Source organism: Lepidochelys kempii, chromosome 1 (genome assembly GCF_965140265.1).
Source record: "Lepidochelys kempii isolate rLepKem1 chromosome 1, rLepKem1.hap2, whole genome shotgun sequence".
NCBI classification, from domain to species: Eukaryota; Metazoa; Chordata; order Testudines; family Cheloniidae; genus Lepidochelys; species Lepidochelys kempii.
The window spans coordinates 222,313,261-222,335,535 of NC_133256.1; the positions used below are offsets into that span (position 1 = coordinate 222,313,261).

The following is a 22,275-nucleotide window of genomic DNA, read 5'->3' on the forward strand; positions in this document are numbered from 1 at the left end:
TTATACAGTTGATTGTGTGTCCCCACACAAGTGCTCTAAGTGCATGTAGTCAGCGGAGTATGTCCACAGTACCGAGGCAACCATCAACTTCCGGAGCATTGCACCGTGGGTAGCTATCCCACAGTTCCCGCAGTCTCCGCCACCCATCTGAATTCTGGGTAGAAATCCCAGTGCCTGATGGGGCTAAAACATTGTTGTGGGTGGTTCTGGGTACATATCGTCAGGCCCCCGTTCCCTCCCTCTGTGAAAGCAGGGGCAGACAATTGTTTTGCACCTTTTTTCTTGAGTTACCTGTGCAGACGCCATACCACGGCAAGCATGGAGCCCACTCAGCAAACCATCACCGTATGTCTCTTGGGTGCTGGCAGACGTGGTACTGCATTGCTACACAGCAGCAGTTAATTGCCTTTTGGCAGCAGACAGTGCAGTATGACTGGTAGCCGTCATTGACATAGTCCTGGGTGCTCTTTTAATCGGGCGCCTGGGCAAACATGGGAGTGACTCAGCCAGGTCATTTCCCTTTTAAGTTTCGTCTCGTGGTGATTCAGTCCTACCGGCAGTGCGCTGTCTTTTAACGTCCAGCCAGCAGAAGATGATGGCTAGTCATACTGCCCAGTCTTCTGCCGAGCACCCAGGAGATGATGTTGGCTAGCTGTCGTACTGCACAGTCTGCTGCCAGCAAGATGTATAAAGGTAGATGAAGTGGCTCAAAACAAGAAATAAAAAACGCTGCTAAATTCGACCTAAACTCCTAGTGTAGACCAGGGCTCAGTTGCGTTTTGGGATATTCGTTGTTGCCTATAACATTTATATTCTTGGATTTATAGACTGTGCCCTTCCAGAGAGCTCAGGCTTAATAGACATAAATATAATTCCACAGGTGGGCAAAAATGGCCATCCTCTACAAACAAGCAATTCTCCCCACACTTCGCTCCTTCGCTCTGACACATGAATGCTTGTGAGGAGGGGAGATGAGCCTTATGCTTGTGACCAGTGTTGTTAAATGTTGCTGATTTTTATTAATGTATTAAAAAAAGTCTGGACACCTGACAATTGCCCATTAGTATGAGATCTTCACCAGTGAGACAAATGCCATTTTTTGTGTCCATCCAGTCTTAAAGTCAAATGGAAGGATCGGGGAAATCTGAGGCCTCCAGACAGGAACCCCTCATGACAGGACAGCTCCTTCTCAATTACTTTCTACCCCAAAAGGGAAGCTTAGGGCATTAATTGCTAAGTTCATTTAGCATGAAGCAGAGATATGAATGAGGGTTGCCAGTATCCTACCTTCCCAAAGAGTCCTGGCAATCTCAGGATACAGTGGACTGAATATTGCTCTGCTTTTTCTTTACTAACCATGAGGGACAAACAACTGTGGTGTTTGCCCAAACTCCTTGAGTGCTTCCAGATTCTTGGTGAGCAATTGTTTTTGGAGTCATTCTGAAGACATTAAATTTATCCTATACAAACATGGATCTGCTGCTACAGTGGCAGCAAACCCAGTCCGTACAGATCATATCTGGAAAGGTTAAAGAAAAATTCGTGTCAATGGGAAAAAAATAATATATATCTCCACCTCAGTAGAGGCAGCATGGATTTACCAAGTGATGAACCACCAAGAGCAAGTCTTCAGAATATGACTTTGTGAAAAGACCTAAAAGGTACTTTGTAGTATTTTCTTGCCCTGCATTTCTATTGCTCTTAATCAAGAGCTCTTACGCACTGATTTACTCTTCTCAGGATCACTATACAATTTTCTTTTTCAGTACTGAGCCCAGCTTCCTCCTCATTTCAGGTTTTTAGGACAGAAACTCTGACTTTGCTTTACAGCCCAGAAATCAGGTTTTATCTTTCTCTGCTACCATTGCTGTGGTCTATATCTTCTGCTGCAAAGAGGTCTAGTATCAGAGCATCCTAGTTTAAGGCCAGAAAGGACCACCAGATTGCCTCGTCTGACCTTCTGTATATCACAGGCCACCAACCCCACCCAGAGGGGGTGTCAGAGTGGTAAGGGAAGAGGGAGCTCTTGCCTGGACATCTGCTAGTATACCTATAGGGCTTAGATGAGACACTTGAGATAACTAGAACAAATGATCGATATGAAGAAGCAAGCCAAGCAGGAGAATAAAAGGATCCTTTTCTATGCATTTGCAAAGTTTCATTTTCAAATATCAACTATCCAGTCAGGTATAAGCTTTCTAGAGCTGAGCTGAACTGAATAGCTGTTAACTTTTTTCTTCAATTGGAAGAAAAGAATTAGAAACAGTTTTGGACGTAGAAGGCTAGTGCCTCTTGGGACTTCTCTAGCAGATGGAACGTATTACAAGCTGTTGGTTATTAGAGGTCATGTGTACACCTCATTATTATAAAATTTATCAAAGTCACAAGAACCTCAGAATGAGAAATCAGCCCTGGGATAAAAATGAGCTTTCTATCCATTGTTATGCTTTAATTTGCTTTTTGGGATTTCTTGCATAGTAATTTTCCCTTGTGTATAGATCAAAATGATGAGACATTTTTGGGTGGAAAAAAAACCAACTTCAAAGGCCTTCCTATATAAATATTGCTAATGTCATTACATACTGTACATAATGTAATTTTGACACTGATGATGGCTTCCATTATCTGGTAGTGTATAGGTTGTTCTTAGACTCTGTGAATTGGCATAGAGTGAGGGCTGCCTTCATCCTGTGGGGTGGAGGGATTACAATCTGCAATATATATAAAGAAGCCAACATTTTAAATGAAGTGGATTCATAAAGATGCCAGTGCTGATAAGCTGAATGAAAAGTGAGAAAAAGCATGTGGCTAATATTAACTCAACCAAGCAAATGCTCAAGTTAGTGAAGGTCTGCACAGCTGTCACTAATGGGAAATAGATGGGAACAGGGTAAATATGAACATATCCTAGAAGTTACTCAGAGAAAGTGGCCAGAAATCTTGGTTTAAAGATCTTCAGATTCAATGAGGGCTGAGTTTAAAAGATGCCAGATGCTGTATTCATAGGGCTGCTTACTTTTTTGTTTTTAAATTTGTTGTTAATTATCATGCACGTAGTCAGACATTATTGGCATTTGCTTGAGCTAATCATTTTGCAGTCAGGTACTATGCAGACCTATTTTTACATTTCCGCCAGTGCATTTTAGTTCTTCAATATCTTTACCATTTCAGATCTGGTCACCTTGAGCAGAAAATGCCAGTTAGTTGAATTCTGTGGCCAGTCCTGTGATGTGCAAAAGTGTTTGTGTGGGGAGGGGTAGAAAGAGAGAAGCTGTGAGTGCCAAATACACTCTCTTGTTTCTGACTAGAGCTGCCTAGGCGATAATTCCATTGCACTGCCACTTACAACATTTTTGAAATTTGTTTTCATTTTTCATTGCTTCAAGATGTCTGCCTGACTCAAAGCAGAGTGTTTTCATCCTATGCCACACAGAATCAGGTAGAGTTGGGACTTTTGGATCCCAGGCTAGTTTGTGAGTGTGTCTGTCTTTAAGTCTTTCAGAGAAAAAGTTTGATAAAACCGATACATCTCTGCAAAACATTCTAGCTTTGTATTTTCATTCAGTCAAATATGTTTCAACTAGCTGTACTTGGGACTTTAGGACACGAATCCAGATCCTCAGGAACGGAAGACCAGTGTGTTCTTTTACTATGACTATGCCCCTCTTCCAGCCTTTATCACCAAATTGATAAATGACATGTATACAGTAAGTAACACAATTGTGTAGACTACTGTAGAATTATGGTTTAGAAGTTCATTATGGTATTGCAGTATTGGTACTGTTTTATCAAGCTTTGTTTTTTAAGGTTTAAAAAGGAGTATCCCATTTAATGTTAAAAACTGAAGCCATCAATGCTTTGCCATGCAAAAGAAATGTTAATTAAAAACACAGAATTGGAAAGGAATGCAAGTTCCAGAATCAGGACACTTTTTTTTCTTTTGCTGCCAAAAGTATGTATCTCGGATAGTTGTTGAAATCCTGCAATATGTAGACAAATTATATTCATGAGCCCATTTGTTAGCTAATAACTCTATAGCTTAAGAAGATGAGGCTCTCATAAAAGGACTAACGTTTTTACTAGTATATTGGTGAGTGTGAGAGACCAAGATGAGAGTTGACTTGAGAACCTTGGGTCCCAGAAAACTGACGCTGAACATGTGCTTCATATTAAGCACATGGATGGTGCTGGCTCCATGATTCTTGCATCATGCTCTACTGTTTAACCCTTGGACCAAAATAGCAGTTGACTTTAGAGAAATCATGTCTTCCTTTCTATTTATGCACAAGTTGGTATGGCAAAAAAGTGACTGGTATGAGAGAGAATTTAGAAAGATATCTTTATATGTATAGGCTTATCTTTGTAAAGCTTATCTTTGTCAAAACAATATGCTACCATGTTTAGGATAGTCTTACTTCTCTAAACAAAAAAATACACAGTATATCTGATAAGGCCTCTTTTGTTAGAATGGGGTGTTTGCCAGCTTTCCACTTTATCTCCCTTAGAATTCTTACATGGTGAAGAAATTTCTATTACATGGTAAAGAATTTCCTCCAGTTGAAATGATCTGTTTTTAAAAAAACAATCTTTTTTTTGACTGATGAAAAATGAAATGAAACAAGAAAGGAACAAAAACATCTATCAGTTTTGGTGTAACACTGAGAGCCTTATGCAAGTATTAGCAAAGAGAATTTATGCCACCCATTTTTGGTGTAATACACTTTAGGTAACACACCAAAGGTAGGTAGGCTAAATTCTCTTCAATACTTGCATAAGGCTCCCAGTAAATTCAATAAAACTCTCTAGACCAAATTTGCTCCAGTGTGTGAATTCCCTCTGCTATTGTGCAGCAAACAATTAACCAAGGGTCCTATCTAGAATGATTTATTCAAGAACTCTTCACTGAAATCAGTAAGTTTTCTTGAGCAAGGCATATGAACTGAGGCCATGTGTGCAGTACAGGGACTATATCACTATAGTTACGGTGTAGTAATGTTGGTATAACCCCATGGTGTTGATGCAGCCTATCCATCAGTGTAGGAACAACACCTGCCTGAGCAATGGGAGCTAGGTCAATGGGAGCATTCTTCCATCAGCTTGGATACATCTACACAGGGAGGAAGTCAGCATAACTTCATTGATCAGGGGTGTGGATTTTTCACACCTTGGAGTGATGTACCTAATTCAACTAGACCAGGCCTGATTCATTTCTAGAGATCCTTCATATTCCTGCTAATGTCTATGATGCTGCATCATAAAGAAATAAACAGGCACCCATATGGACTTCTGCTCTTTTAAAAACGATGGGGATGGGGGGGATTAATATTTTTCTACTGAAATGCAAAAGAAATAAGTGCGGGGGGGGGAGAAATGTTCTGAGCTTCTAAGAGGGTTTTGCAAACAGTGAAGTGCATGGATATTGGTGGAGAAAACTTGCTCTTTTAAGGCATGTCTTCACTGCAACAGTTTGCTCGAGTTAATACACTTGAGTTACCCCACTCAAGAGTGACCAGGTTGCAAAAAAACTCTAGAGCTATGCAGAATGACTTCATTAGCAGTTTGAGTTGTTTCACTTGAGCTGCTGCATCCCCGCTGCATTAGTATCTCTAGTAACAGCAGCACTTGAGCTTCAATCCCCTCTTCCCACCTCCAGGCTAGCTAACTTGAGCTTGAAGCACTGCTTACTTTGAGCTGCAGGCTTCTGTATGTGGAAAGGAGTTGGGGTAGGAGCAAAACTTGAGTGACAACTTGAACAAACAATGTAGTGAAAAGCCCTTCTTATTTGTTTTTGAACATTTATAGTGACTCACTAACTAAACCTGACAACATGTGTAGTTCATCTCCTCACCAACACTTGCTACTGTGGACCTATCAAATATTCCCTCTGCTAGTTACACAGGCTCTCACTAGACTATTGAGTCAAATTCAAAATCTTGGATTTTACCTTTAAGGCACTCAGGTGTGGAACCATAGAGGTACTTAGATGCCTGAGTCTTAAATTTAAGTGCTTAAATCCTGTTTTTAGGATCCTTTATGATCCACAAAAGCCCTGCTCATCTGCTACCTAACCCTGTTGGCACTGAAGTGTTTGCAGTAAAAGTTCCCTAGATGCCTAAATGTCTGCTTCACGGCATGTACAGGGATGCCTTGCTGTAGGTGCCTGGCTGTCTAAGCCCCTGAGAAATGCACAAACGGAGGGAAGATACTTGTTTGCCCACTTAACAAGTGTCTGGGGCCCAAACGGGGTTGTGTGCTCAGAGGTGGCTTACCTCTACGCAAAGCAACTGGTGGAGATGGAGGAAGACTTTCCTTATGACTTCTAGTCCCATGGTTAAGTTACCTGCCTGGGTTGTCTCCCTCTGCCTGATGAGAAGGGATTTGAATAGGGATCTGCCCCTCTCAGGTGAGTGCCCTAACTGTTGGGCTAAAGGATATTCTGATGTGGGCTTCCCTCAATTGCTCCTATTTTCATTATTTCACATTAATTAAATAACTGAATAATTAAATAGTGATTGGGCTAAAGAGAGTGAGAATGGTTTGTTCGTCCCATGGCAAGGGTACTCACTTGAAAGCAGGAAATTCCTTCTCATCAAGCAGAGCAGGACTTGAACCAGAGTCTTCCACATTCTGGATGGGTACCCTATCTACTGGGCTAATGGTTATAAATCAGGGGCTCCCTCCCCACTCTCCAGCTGTTTTGTACAGAGTTAGGCAGCCTCCGAGCATGCCTACCCCATCTGGATCCACACACAAGTTAGGTGCAGGAGCACCCATCTCCCCCAGGTTCATGGGTTGCAAACAGAGCTGGGTGTCTCCCTGAAGCCTGGATTTCGGTGTCAAACTCGGAGGAGTGGAGCTTCTCAAACACCCCTCTCTTCACCGTCTCCCATTGGCTAATTTAGGTGGCTCCTTCCCCAGTGTGCTGGCTGTATGACTCGCATTCCAAGGTGCCTATCTCTCCCCATTCATTGTGTAGGGGAGCTGAGGTGCCTAACTCAGGCTTTGTGGATTGCAGTGTTGTTCCTGTGGTTTTTCTAGGCACCGAAAAGTTAGGCCTTGTGAAGCTCAGCATCACACTGCCGAAGTGCCATTGTGGAACTGGTCATAGAATCATAGGGTTAGAAGGGGACCACCAAGTCTAATCTCCTGCCAAGATGCAAGATTTGTTGGGTATAAACCATCCAAGACAGATGGCTATCCAGCCTCCTCTTGAAAATCTCCAGTGAAGGAGCCTGCACAACTTCCCTAGGCAGTCTGTTCCATTGTCCTACTGTTCTTAGTTAGGAAGCTTTTCCTGAGATTTAATCTTAATCTGCTGTGCTGTAGTTTGACCCCATTGCCTCTTGTCCTGCCCTCTGTGGCAAGAGAGAACTGTGTGATACAGTAAGAAAAATGTAAAATGTAGGCCAAAAGTAATCTCTGGACAATATTTGTAGACTTTCAAGTGTTTCCAGACCACTATCATGTCTCCCCTTAATCTCCTCTTTTCCAAACTAAACATACCCAGTTCTTTCAGATTTTGCTCATATGGTTTACATTCCATCCCTTTGATCATCTTTGTTGCTTGCCTCTGGTTCCTTTCCAGTTTCTCCAAGTCCTTTCTATACATTGGTGACCAAAACTGGACACTCCAGCTGAGGTCTAACCAGCACCAAGTTGAGCTGTAGTGTAACTACCTGTGACTTCCATGCTGTGCCGCTGTTAATGCAACCTAAAATTGCATTTGCTTTTTCTGCAACAGGATCAGATTGCTGACTCATGTTAAGGCTGTGATTCCTCAACTCCCAGATCCTTCTCAGCAGTGCTGCTGCCAGGCCAGTTATCCCCCCATTCAGTATTTGTGCATTTGGTTTTTCTTCCATAAGTGTAGCGCCTTACATTTATCTTTGTTGAATTTCATTTTGTTGTCTATAGCCCAGTTCTCCACTTTATCAAGATCCCTCTGAATTTTAGCTCTAATCTCGAAAGTGTTGACAACCTCCCCACCCCCGCGCCAGCTTTGTCATCTGCAAATTTTGATCAGTAGGCTCTTTCTTTCTATATTCATGTCATTAATAAAGATGTTAAACACCACCAGACTAACAAACTTCCTAACTGTCAGTGTTGTTTAGCACTGGAATAAATTGCCTAGGGAGGTTGCGGAATCTCCATCATTGCAGATTTTTAAGAGCAGGTTAGACAAACACCTGCCAGGAATGGTCTAGATAATACTAAGTACTGCCATGAGTACCGGGGACTGAATTAGATGACCTCTTGAGGTACCTCCCAGTCCTAGGATGCTTGAAAGGGCACTAATTGGTATTGATTTTATAAACTGTATTTTTTATTAGATTGCAGTTTGGTTTTTACCAGGGGATGGCTTAGTAGCCAAAACGTCATGCCTTGGGTAGCTATATTTCCTCAAACTACGTATTCAGGTTCCAAGCAGGGTCAACTTAACCCTTCAGGTTTTTTTTTTCAGGATAGGTTAATTGAATGTGGTGCTGTGTACTGTGTGTGTGTGTGTCTCTCTTCGAGCAGAACATGAAAACTGAGGTCCTATGTGCTCTGCTTGGGTAATTATACTGTTATATTTTGAAGGGGTATGGACTTGCTGCACTAGTCTTGTGCATCATGCTATGTGCTGGTGGTCAATATCTGTGTCTTTATCGTCTCTGTATTACCTATGAAATCAATCTTCATCTTGTAGCATAGGTAATAAAGCTGTCTGGGTTCCACAGAGATGGAACCAGCCCAGAGATGGCTGCATGTGTATGATTTGTTGAAGCACTCTGGGACCATTGGAACTGAAAGTTAACGTATAATATCTTCTATTTATAACTCCACTAAGCATACATGAAAGTGCCCCACACTTCACAGGAATGAATTAGATTCTGGTAGAACCTAGAGCTTAAAAGTATAGGCGATATCTGTGTCTTTATCTTCTCTGTTATCTGTGAAATCAATTTTTTTCATCTTCTAGCATAGGTGATAAAGCTGTCTGGGTTCCACGCTTTCTTGGTTCTTGCTATGGTCTCTAGTATGTGGTCTTAAAAATATGAAAGTTTTATGGGCAATTACCATGGACTTTCTAAACTTTTTGTAAAAGGAGGGGAATGGTTTGCAGGCCTGAGAAGAGTAATTATGGGCAGATCCTCTATGACCCAATTCTAATACTAACACCAGGATCACTGAAGTGCATCAGTGATGCAAAATCAGAACCGGGTTGGCTGCATCAGCTATGACCCAGTTCTAACCCTTTGGATCAGGTTGTGTTCTTTCATATATTATATCATGCTGACTTCTCGGAGCTTGATTCCAGTTTTCAAAAACAATGAACAGCAGAGTGCCGGCATTTGTTGCAAGTGGCTTTTTCCTTTCTCTTTTCAGTGAGGAAATCATGGTCACAGACCTGGTTGCACTACCTCAAATAAGTTCTATTTCAGGTCATGCTGACCTAACTCTATCCTAAACTGGCATGTGCTGAGTGAGCTGGAATTAGGGTGCCTGGAACCCGAGTCGTCTTCCAGTTCCTATCGCTGTTTAGCGGAAAGGGTCAGATTGGGTGTAATTTTCATAATGTTTCAAAGGCAGAAGGTGGGGGAGATCTTGCTTAGAATCAGAAGTAGTTTGCTCACCTCTAAATAGGACATCTCCCATTCTTTGTGGAGAAATTGAATCTTAAGAGATTCAGAAGGTTGTACAATATTTCCAATAAGCCAGAAATAAGCCCCTTCGTTTTCAGTTTAAACTGGTTTTTACCGAGAAAATCCCAGCTTTTATAGAAAGTATTGGTTTTTTTCTGATTTTTCACCCTACTTTTGTGTCATTCAAAAGTATAAAAACTTGTTTTATTAGGAAAATACAACACAGTGCATGAGATAAATGGATTATGATAACACATTAGTGTGTGTGTATGCAAAGATGCCTATTGAAGTAAGGCTATTAATCTAGAAGATACACACAATAAAAAAACAGGAAGGCACGCACACAAACTCTGAAGTGCGTGGACATCTGAACATACTCATGAATCTCACGTCCACCATGTATACATTTCAAGCTGTTAGCAGATAATGGTTTAAGGATTTGACACACTAAAATGTCAAGAAAAGGAAAATATGTATTAGAATACATCTGAGCACAAGGAAGCATTCAAAAGTTTAAAAAAAAGAAAGACAAGGATGATATTGAGTGTATGTGCTGCAATTATTAAATGTAAATATTTATAGGCTACTAGTTCTAAGTCTAAAACAGTTAACTACTTAGTCAATTGAAAAGTTTTATTTGGGGATTAGAGATGTTTTGTTTTCTTAAACTCAGAGGTAGCATTGTTTTGAATTGTTTGTTTTCCGCAAACGACATTGAATTCTGTTAATCAAAGCATTAATATACTGAATCCTTTTATCCCCTGTCTTTCCATCCAACAAAATAAACCCTGATATTTACCCAGAAAAATGAATTTTTTTGCACTGATTTTCACCTTTTTTTGTTGTAATAAACACTGATAAATTCCTGGGAAAAATTAAATAAAAACCAAAAATGAAGGAACCTAATTATATACTTCAATAAGCATGTTTAAGGAAGAGAGCAGTTGTCTTTAAAAAAAACTGAAGTCTGGGGGCAGGTCTTCACTACCCACCAGATTGGCCAGTAGTGATCGGTCTATCGGGGATCAATTTATCGCATCTCACCTAGACGTGATAAATTGATCCCTGAACGCGCTCCCAGTCAACTCCGGAACTCCAGCTTGCGAGAGACGGAAGCGGACTCGATGGGGGAGTGGCAGCAGTGGACTCGCCGCTGTCCTCACGGCTGGGTAAGTCGACCTAAGATATGCTGACTTCAGCTACGCAAATAGTGCAGCTGAAGTTGTGTATCTTAGGTCCAAACCCCCCTCCCCACCCCCGAGTGTAGACCAGGGCTGTGTCTTCCCATCAGCTCCATTAGTGAGCAAAGTAATTCTGTTCAGATAGGAGAGGGTTAGATTTAAAGGTTCAGTTTGAGATATAGTATTGGTATTTTTTCTTTCACTGACGTGCACACCAACGTTTTCAACTTTTTAAATTGTTTCAGATGTTTATTTCATTTTGATTGTTTGTCTATTTATCTCCAAAGGAAATTTGGAACATAGGCATGTGAAGTGCATATATTGCAATGGAAAATATTGTTTTTGACTTCAGTAGCTTTAAATTAAATAGTTAATAGACCTGTTGCAATAATAGTCAGTGTTACATAAAACTATTGAATTTGTTTCTACATTGTTAACTAGTTTAACACTTTAGAATAAAGGCAGCACAAGCATGTTTTGGAGTGTGTATAGCCTATAATAAGCAACAATGACTGAATGGTGGCTTTCTTTATTTTTATTGTAAAGAATTAGCTAAGATTCCAGTTGTGAAGGTTTTCTATTGGAATGTTTTATCCCCCAGAATAACATACTGAGAGCACTAGTTAGACCTGGGCCTAGAGGAAATAGGTGCTTTGCAAGTTTCTCCCCCACAGCTCTGCTCATGGATCTCTCAAAACCTTGCATTATTCCAGTTTCATCCTTTCCTAAAAAGAGACAGTCAATCATGCAGTACCGTGAGTTGGGCAACTAGATCTATACATGCATTTCATATGTGACTTCAGGCAGCCAAACTAGAGCTGACGCCTCAAGAAAAGAAAGGATACGTTCCAAACAGGGAACGGAGGATAAGCAGGCCTTTAAGAGTCTGCTCATCAGTCTTTGCAGTTTCATTTTTCTTCTTCCTTCCTTCCTTCCATCAGCAACAGAAAAGGAGAAAAGCTACCAGCACAAGCCAATAACCATACAATTGCTTCAATTCAAAAAAGTAGTATTAACCTCTTTCCACCAATGAGAAGCACCCAACAGAAAGAGCAACACTGCCTGTCCTGCAAACAGGAAGCACAGTAGGGCCTCTTTCCTGTAGCCAGGAATTCAGAAAACAGCTAGACTTTCTGGGTCTCAAAGCTTTGAAATCTTAGCCCAGGAAGCGCCTCGCCCCCCCCTCACCCATTCCCCTGCCAGCGGGAAGAAGAGCCTGTCCTGACATAGGGAACAGCAAAAGGTCAGGCCACAGGCTTACATCTTCCATCATTCCCAAACTGCCTAAAGTCTGTTCCTAAAATATTGGGGATCAACACCAATTTCAAAACAAGCTTGACAGATGAAATCAATAACATGAGGGTCTCAAGCCGCCACTGTTGAATGCAAAGCCCCCTGATTAGGAAGCCTTTGTTCACAAATGTTCCCTAACTTGGTCTGTATCAGAATTTCTGTCTGGATGGTGATGTAGGCACACAGGGGATACTTATTGCATTTAGAGCTGTATAAGACAAGGAGGGAGAGAGATTAGCCATCCTGTTCCAGTCTAGTCTGAAATGCAAGAAATGCCACCTTGGGTCAAAATGCTGTGAGAATGTAGCTAGCCTGCATATTCAGATATGAGTACTACATGTATGTCATGCTTATCTACAGTACTTGGAAAACAAAAACAAACAAAACAGAACCCCAAGGTTTTCTAAGAGAACTAAACGACTTGCTCTCTGATGTGGTTGTGAAATTCTCAAGAACTGGTGTACCAGAAGATTCCTACATCCATGTTGACCGTGCCTTTTGATACAATATCCCAAACCTCATCTGCACGTTTACTGTGTCTGACTGGTAATCTCTAGACCTACAAACACACTGGATCTGATTTTCAGATTGGGTATGGATGAAGGGATTACAAGGAACACACCCGATCTACCACCTCCCTGCATTCTAGACTCATTACCATTCCTGAAGGCTGAGAGCAGAAAGAAACAAATGTTACTTGCAAAAAATATGTGCAATCACAGAAGAGTTGAAATTCTTGTGAGTCTTTGATCTAGCGATGGAAGAGGCAAAGAAATCCCACCTCTCCTTTCCCATAGCAGCCAATAAATCAAACTTCACTGACCTAGTGCTATTGACCATAAATTGTCTTAACACAAATTTTCCATTCCACTCCAGAAACCAGCACCTCCCTTTTGTGAAGAATTATCTGCCATCTCCTACTAGAATACCACCCAAATCTGAGATGGTCTTTTGGATCCATACATTGGATGTAGGCCCAATAATATGATACTTCTCTTCTCAGAATTTCAGCCATTCTCTCAACAGGAAGCATTAGAAGCACTATGGGAAAACCAGGCTGCCATCTGTGATTCTCATGCATTTCTTCAGGGCTAATAAGAGTCCAGCATACGAGGAGACCCCTGTTAAATGAGACTGTCAACTCCTCCTCTGGAGAAGAAAATGTACTATTAGAGCTGGCTAATTTTTTTTCATGCAGAAAGTTTCCTTGCTGAAAATACAGTTTTGTCAAAATTGAAATTTTTCATAGGAGAATTTCAGTTCTGGCAGTTTTTTGTTTAGTTTCAGTTTAAAATGTCAATTTATTTTGGTGTTTTGTTTTAATCCATTCAAAATTTTCCAGGAGGGAACTGAAATTGTTTGACAAATTTTAACAATGATTTTTCATTTGAGATTTTTTATGGGGGAAAACCCTTTTTCCCCAACCACCTCTACGTATCACCTATCCATAAATCATACCATAGTCCAGCCAGTGTTTTAGAAACACCCAATGAATTAATTTCCATTCCTGAGCAAGCTAATTCTCAAAGAGCAGTGTCTCCTGTTTGCCCTAAGTACATCCAGTATCCTGGAGCTTTCCCAGTCAGTGAAAAATGCGTCATGGACCATTGATTTTACCCTATATTTTACCGATTTCACAGGGGATACCAGAGTTTCTCAAACTGGGGGTTCTGACCCAAAAAGGAGTTGCAGGGGAGTCGCAGGGTTATTTTAGGGGTGGGGATGATCGTGGTATTGACAGCCTTACTTCTGCACTGCTGCCTTCAGAGCTGGGCTGCCAGAGAGCAGCAGCTGTTGTCTGGCCGCTCAGCTCTAAAGGCAGCACCCCACCAGCAACAGCACAGAAGTAAGGGTGGCAACACCATACCATGCCATCCTTTCTTCTGCACTTCTGCCTTCAGAGCCAGGCGGCCAGAGGGTGGCAGCTGCTGACTGAGGGCCCAGCTCTGCAGGCAGCAACACAGAAGTCAGGGTGGCAACACCATACCATGCCATCCTTACTGCTGCTGGTGGCAGCTCTGCCTTCAGAGCTGGGCTCCCTGCCAGCAGCAACAGCTCTCCAACTACCTAGCTCTGAAGGCAGCCCCGCCACCTGTAGCAGCACAGAAGTAAGAGTAGCAGTACTGCAAACCCCCCCACCCCACACACACACATTAATGTCGTGACCACCCCTCCTTTTTGGGTCAGGCCCGTTACAATTACAACAGTGTGAAATTTCAGATTTAAATAACTGAAATCATGAAACTTACTTATGACCGTGAAATTGACCAAAATGGACCCTGAATTGGTTAGGGCCCTACCAGTCAAGCTTCAGCTCATGATATGAAAAAGATTGCATTAGTGGGACTAAAATCTGTAATTGTTAGAGCTGGTCAGAAAATTGCTTTTATTTCTAGTTCTTGGCTGAAAACCTAAACAATGCCATGGGGACCTATGTTCTCCCACATTTGCTTCAATTTCTCATTGAAAACACTAGGGGAGACTCTGAAACAGCAAAAACCAAAATGCCCATGACAAAATGATAACCTGCAGCTCAGATCATTGTCACATGAGAGACACAGCACCATATCCCAAGTGTCGGATGGCTTTGTGTAGATCAGCAACTGGATGAAAAGTAGGATACATTTTGCTCCTTCTGGTGGGGAGAAGGGAGCACTTCAGACCTCCCCAGCTTTATAGTAACACCTTTTACTGAGGACAGCTGCTCTCAGATAAAGTCAGTTGGCAGACTCAGTATTCACCTTAATTTCTTACTCCTTCACGGCAGTGAAAAATACCCTTTCCATCTGCAGCTAGCAGGAAGAGTCAAGACTTGATTATTGTAATTTTCTGAACCTAGGTATGAAACAGCCAACCTCAAAGACCTGTAATTGATTCAGAATATCCTGGCCCATCTGTTTGGCAACATCAGCTGTTCACACCACATCATTCCAGTGCTCTGCTCTGTTTGTAGGGCTTCCATAATCATCTGCAAATCCCTTCATGGGGAGATCCAAGTTACACTAGGGACCTCTTCACTCTGGGTGAAAGTGGCCTCTCACAATGGCTACACTTCACTGGAGCAAGGTCCTATCAGCCTTAAGGGTGAGGGGTGGGGTGTGTGTGTGTGTGTGTGTGTGTGTGTGTGTAAAAGAGTGCTTGACTCAGCAACTGGCCCAAAAATCAGGAGCTTGTGCCAGGAAGAGATCAAGGTGACCACAAAACTCAGCACCTAAAGAACAAAATCCAAAACTCGCTTCATTTGAGCTTTCCCACAGTAATGCCACAATAAAAAAAGGAAAAAAAAGTCTAGTCTCTGCTGACTGAGGAGCGTATTAAGGGAGAAATAACTCTAAGTACATGCTTCATAATTTGGGAGGCTTTCACACACCAGGTGTGTTGTCATAAAAACCTAATCTTTTCCTTCGCAAAGAATTAGGATCAAACTCAATTTTTTCTTGTAACAGAAAAAATAACCTAAATGAAAAGCTCGGTTACAGGTTTGTTTCTGCCATAATGACTCTAGAAAGTATCAGTATAAGCTTTAAAATTTCCATGCTGGTCGAAATGGAATGCTTCTTCATATGCTGTAACGTGTAAATGTGTGTGGTGTTACACTGGGTATTCATGTCCCCAGTACATGGTAAAGTACAAGACTGAAGACCCAGTGTCCTCAACTTACAGAGAAGTGATTGTTTGATGATGCTTCTAGAAAGCTAATGCATTTATAGAAAAAAAAATCTTGAATATTATAAGAATCTGCTAGGTTCCAGACTCTGTAATTAAGCTGAATATCTGCATCATTTGAAGCTCAGAGGACAATGTGTTGAAAGTTCAAAATGGACGAATTAAACTATCTTTTTTACCTTGCAGTAATGTGCATAACTATTATTTTAGACTTGAAGGTAAATTGCTATGCCATTTAAAAATCTCCAAATTAAACTTTTAATGGCTAAGTATTAAGTCATATATGTAATTTGAAAAAGAGAGAGTACTTTCCCATGAAAATTCTTTCTTTTCTACCCCGTCCTCCCCCGGAATTCAATAGATAATAACTATAGGGATCATTGGGACTTGTAGGTAAGAATAGTTTGGTTTTAATTCAATCCATTCATAAGAAAATTTTTGTCTTGACTTGCTTCAGTTTTGAGACAAATACTATAATTATTCTGTTGGCTAATGAGATTTATTTTAATTTCCAGTCTTTCCAATCACTAGAGGATAAGCAGATTTGTGACTTAATAGTAAAAATTCTTTTTCCCTGAATTCATAATTAACTGCTAGTGAGTGCTAAATTGTTCTACAAGAGTGTGATGCAAAAGATTGCATTAGACCCGCAAATAATTGATACAGTGCACTGTAATGCAATATAATTGGTTTTGTGTTCTGAGTCACAACATGAACAAAAATTCAGATGTTTCCTGTTTTAATGTCATGGCAATTTGTATGCTTTGAATAATAACAGTAGTGAAAAATGAAAACATTTTGGGGTTTATTTTCTTTAACGGATACAATAACTGTCCTTCCTTTCAAAATAAACATTTTTACTATAATGGCAGTTCTGAATCTCATAATGTGAAGTAACTCTATATATTTTTATTACATGATATGTTCTCGTGTGTAACTTTAAGAGTTTGTATGTGCTAAGAAGCTCTCTCTGCAGAACCAGGAAACTGCTGAGTGACTTTTCACTGACTATTAATTGTTTTATTTGAGGGTCAAGTTCTTCTCCTGTTTTTCAAAAATCAATGAAAGATCAGTTTCAAAGCTAATATAGGCTTGTATTTTCCCTGAATGTGCTCACTGTACATCATTTTTCAGAAATGCTGAATTAAGACAATCAATCCACGTTCTTTGCTAGCCTAAAAAAGTCAGCTATATTAGAATCAGTGTTTTGAATTTGGACAGCTGATCCTCTGAATGTATTCAGAAGCTGTAGATGGTAACTCCAACCCTGAAAATGCATTTCCAAATGGATTCAAAATGTCCTTGAACAATGTGATACAAAGTGAGTAAGAAGAATAGTTCAAATTGCTAATGATTGTTGAGTGGCATTTAAATGAGCAGAGGAATACCTGTTGAAGTTGAAATGAATGTCAGTATTCTATAGCACAGAACCGTTTTCAATGGTTACTTTGGACACCGTGTGCATGCAGTAGTCATGTTGGGTTTTCTGCTTCTGGAGAAGTCCTGTTCAAATTCCTCTTGAGCTGCTCAGGGCTGGAGAAAGATCTGTGCCAGAAAATGAACTCCTTGATGACCAGAAGTGTCAGCAATGGATTCTGTGCAGTTTTAGCTGCACAAGGTTGAAATGCAATCATAGACTACCGTGATGGAATTGGAGCTGCTCTGTGAATACTGCACATTGACCTGGTTATTGAGATGATTCCTGTATAACTATATTGGGTTACATCAACAGGGCTTCAGATGCTGCTGAGAAGTCTGAAGATGTTCGGCCTGCCTAGGTTCCCTAAAGATCAGAGATGCATCTTTTTATCTCATGATTTGTTTTTACTGCTTCTGTTTCTCAGAGCTGCTTATTTCATGTTGCAGGGTTTATTTTTAACACTTTTTGAGGGTTTTTTATGTAGTTGTCGAAAAATCAGGATTTCCAGGGCCTTTCTTTGTATATGCTGTAATGAGTAATCTCTTTGTAATGTTCCCAAGTGCTCTTTAATGTAGTGCTGTTTGAAACAGCACTAAGTTAAAAAGCACTAGAGAACATTTACTGCGCACCAGCAGGATCTTAAACTGACCTGTTAATGTGCAGCTGCTCTGTGTAGACAAACCCTTGGATTCAGGTAACCATTGCTGGTGTCTTCATTCTGGTGTTTTGTTGGATAAACATCTTTCTGTCTGTCTCTTGTATCAGTGGTGTGTGTTGGTTAAAACTGAAAATTGGAAGCTCAAAGAATAAGCAATTCCTTTTGTTTTATTGCTGTTGTCATTTATTGCAACTTCCCCACTGTCACAATGCCATTATTACCACAAATATGTCACTATTACAGGGCTAGCTCCATTTCTGCCCTCTAAGTGTACCCCTGCAGGTATTAGGCCTTGTGCCTTTACCTATCCCATGATGGAATCATGCAGTTGTCCCACTCTGAGACCGGGCCCTGGGCTATGTTATCCTGCAGGTATACACTGCAATTAAACACCCATGTCTGGCCCATGTCAGCTGACTTCAGCTCAGGCTGTGGAACTGTAAAATTATGGGGTAGACTTTCAGGCCAGGGCTGGGACCCAGGCTCTCGGATTCTCCTCCATTTTCAGGGTCCCAGGGCTCAGACTCCAGCCTGAGCCTGAATGCCTACACTGCAATTTTCCTGCAGCCTGAGCCCTGTGAGCCTGAGTCAGCTGACATAGGCCAGCTGTGGGTATTTAATTGCAGTGTAGGCATACCCTGTGTATTCACCATGCTTGCCCAGCATGTCTGAACCTGTTTTTTTCCCCTGTTTGAGGAGTCTGTGGTCAGTGATATACAATCACAAAAGAGCCTTCTTAAAATCATAAGGAATTATTTATTTATAGGAACAATGCGTAAGAGAGAAGAGTCTAAAACAACATGAAGTCTATACACGTCTATTTTACCTGAAGTCTTACCATTTCCTGATGGTAACCTAGGCAAACCTAACTTCTTCAGACAGCACAGCAGGTACCTGTGTCTTTGTCTGGTTCCCCCAAACAACTTCCCCCTCTTTTGAGAGAGACACACTGTGATGGGATCCCCAGGTTGCAACCTGGGACTGTGAGACCACCGTGCCCCTTTAACTCTCTCCAGCCTGGGCTGTGTGTCACTAGCAAAGCATTGTGAGAAGCAGCAAACCCCTCCAGGAGCTGTGATAGCTCAGGACAACAGCACGTGGAGCCCCACAGCCAGCTAGATTGCATAAATGCTCCCTGAATCACACAGAGAAAGGCACCAGAGCCAAATCCTCCCAGCACTGTACCTCAGGAATATACCGTCTTGCACTGCTCAAGATGGGCAGTGCAGATTTATTAATTTGGTTCACCACTTCAGCAATGGAAAGTAGACATACACCAGCCTTGACAAAACCTGAGCAGATCTGCCACACACTTCATACAAACTCACTGGTAAAGATAAACTGTAAACCAAATTTATTGACTGAAGTTCAGATTTTAAGTGATATTAAGGGATACGCAAAAAGTCAGTTACCAAAAGAAATAAAATATAAGCAGGCAGTCTAAACTCTCAACCCTATTAGATTGGGCAACATCTAGATTAAGCAGTTTTTTTCACCACTGGGTAATGCAGTCCTTAATACACACATTTCCTTAAACCTGGGCCAATCTCCTCTATTGGAGTCTTGTCTTCTCAGTGTCTTAGTTGCTTGCAGTGTAGGTGGGGGCAGGAGAAGGTTCCCGCATGTGGCCGCTGTGTCTGTTTTATACCCTCAGTCCATGTGCTTGGAAAACATAAGTCCAGGCATGTCTGGGGGCATTGATCAGTCTCCAGGCAAGGTTGAGCAATTCCCCTGGTGTGGCCTCATGCAGATGAGTCATTGCATTGTAGCTCCCTTGCTGGGCAATGGTTGTTGATGGGTTGATTGATACCCTGCCCGGGCGTTGGTTATTTTCCTTGCTGTTGCCTCTGGGGAGCTAATATCTGGCTGATTCCCCAGTTTACAGCATGTTTTAGTGACAACCATACAACACAATTTTCATAACTTCATATGCATTAATGATATGTATGTATGGAGAAATGACTTTCAGCAGATCATAACCTTTCCCCTGATACCGTACAAGGCATGCTTTATATGTAAGACCATGATTATATAAAAATGAGGAATATTGGGGTTCCGGAACGTTCTCCCAAGGTACAGAATGTCACACACACCCTTTTGAATCTGCCATAATTCTTTTCCTCTTCTGTGTTCCCAGACTCTGGGCACTTATGGACTAAACAAGTCTGGTAGGATCAGCAGGAGGCAAAGCCAGAGTCCTCAGAGCCAGTGTCTCATAATAACCCTCAAGTATATGCTGAGGGGAGGTTTACCTTGAGTTATTGTTTTCCTTTCTTGTTTTTCCTCACAGCCCTATTGATTTAACCCATACAATAGAAATTCCAATAACGAGGCCAACATATAGTATTAATAAATTATTACAGAACAGCTCCAATTCCATCACAACTACAACAGGCCATGTTTAGCACAATTTCAGAAAAACATGCCTCATGGGAGCAAGTCCTAAACATACCTCTCTAACATTGGCCCGGATGAACACCACTTAACCGGTCTATGCATGCAGTTAAACTATACGTAGCTGACACCTTTTGCCAGACGTGTGTAGTTTTTAATATTGTAAACCAGTCCTTTGATGTCCTTCAACACACTGCTGCATCCATGCATTGCTGGCCTTTGGGATGAGAAGGGATAAATTGGGACTGGGCATAGCATAATAAGAAATCTAGAAGGTAAAGCTAATTGGAATAGAATTAGCTTGTTGCTGTAGTCCATGCTCTTGTCTTTGCAGTTGTCATGCCACTGTATAATCAATATGCATTATTGTCACGCAACTTTTTTTTTTTAAATCAGAAGGTTAATATGAGCAGGCAAAAATTACATGGAAAATCGTTTTGAAAGGTACAGCGTTGATAGCACTGGAAATTTAAGTCTGCTTTCTGTGTAGATAGAGCTAGAGCACCAGCAGTGCATGCTTCATTTATGTTCCTCTATCCTCTTCTGGAGGATCCTATCTGGGCGAGAGCAGATACTTAAGTCTCCATGTCCAATCAGTCCTTGACCTCTCTTCTGATTCTACAAACAAGCTTGCCTGTCAGCCACTTCCAATTCAAATTCAGTTCCAGTGATATGGGCATTTAATGTTCACTGGGAACTAGAAAGAGAACATAAATCATTTCATATGGATTATAATTTTGTCTATGCTTGTGTTTGTAAAAATCTGAGGCTTATTTTGTATTTGAACACCTTTTTCACAGTAATCTGAAATTTTGTGATTCTACAGAAAATGCCTTTATATATACATTGCACCCTTCTTGCCCACTAGGTCTTACAAGGATGTTCAAGCAATCAGGTAGGTTCGAAGCATCTTCATACTAATTCAAGGGTGTATTTTATTATTTGCTTTCTGCCAGTGTTCAGATGCAGCATGCCTTAATGATTTGGAGTTACATTCTGTGTGCTCATTTAAACGCCATGCCATCCCACCACATATGTGAGGAATTATGATTCTGTGGTATGCAAGTCAGCGTGTAACTTCGTCTGTACATTTATATGGACAAAAGATGATAGAAAGACTAAAGTGAATAGTAGTGTCTAATTTCCTGTGTAACATGCTTTTTAAGTGTTTGATTTAAATTGGCTACCTGTGATACCAGATGTGTTATCCTGCTGAAGTTTATCTAAGAGCATGTCTAGCTGGCGCCTTAGTCCACACAGGCTCAGGTGTAAATTCTAATGTGCACTAGTATGTTGCACACTAACTGGCCCATGTGCACCCTGCTGGGGCACAGTAAAACTTCCCTAGTGTCCATTAAAGTAGTGCTGTTTGAAATGGGACTACATTAGCATGCAATAGGGAACTTTTAATGTTTTCCAGCAGGGTCCACAGAGGCTAGTTACTGTACAACTGGTGTGCAATAGAATTTACATCTCAGCTGGTGTGGATGTAAGCCATCCCTAAAATGTTCACAGCAGAATGTGGTACAAAGTACCATGAATTTCTCTCTCTTTTTTTTTTTTTTAAAAGCATACTCTTTGTATATGTCTAACGTTATGCTTAGAGTGAATATGCCACTGCCTACTTGAGATTAATATTGAGCTTCTAATACTAGAACAAGGGGTTGCAAACAGTGGTGCCAATTCAGATATTTGGGCAGAGGGGTGAGGGAAGCTGCAATCTCTGCCCCTCCTGGCAGGCACCCTGCCTGTTCCAGTCCCTGCTTCTCCCTTCCTCAGGGAAGCCAGATCTTGCTTGGCTCCATTGAGTCTACCCTCTCTCTTACCCACAGAGCACATGAGCCACTGCTGCCAGAAATTGAGTTCTTGGCAACTTTCCTGTGCTCTGACTTCCCATGTGCCAAGTTGCAACATCGTTTGGCCTGGCTGCCCTTCTGTCTGTATGGAGGGACAGTCAAGCCACGTATAAGTGGCATTCTGACCATGCAGCCAGATGACTTTGGCAGCGTCTGTATTGATTTAGTACGGGACCTCTGC

General features: G+C 41.3%; 1 protein-coding gene across 1 annotated transcript in view; it reads left to right on the forward strand.

Moving 5' to 3' along the window:
- The window catches only part of LOC140907760 (potassium voltage-gated channel subfamily KQT member 1-like), a 744,155-nt gene that overhangs the window by 114,084 nt on the left and 607,796 nt on the right, over positions 1 to 22,275 (forward strand). The window contains exons 11-13 of the mRNA XM_073334512.1: positions 4,879 to 4,911; positions 12,412 to 12,430; positions 12,750 to 12,769. Of these exons, the coding sequence (XP_073190613.1) occupies positions 4,879 to 4,911; positions 12,412 to 12,430; positions 12,750 to 12,769 (72 nt within the window). The remainder of the gene's footprint in view (positions 1 to 4,878; positions 4,912 to 12,411; positions 12,431 to 12,749; positions 12,770 to 22,275) is intronic.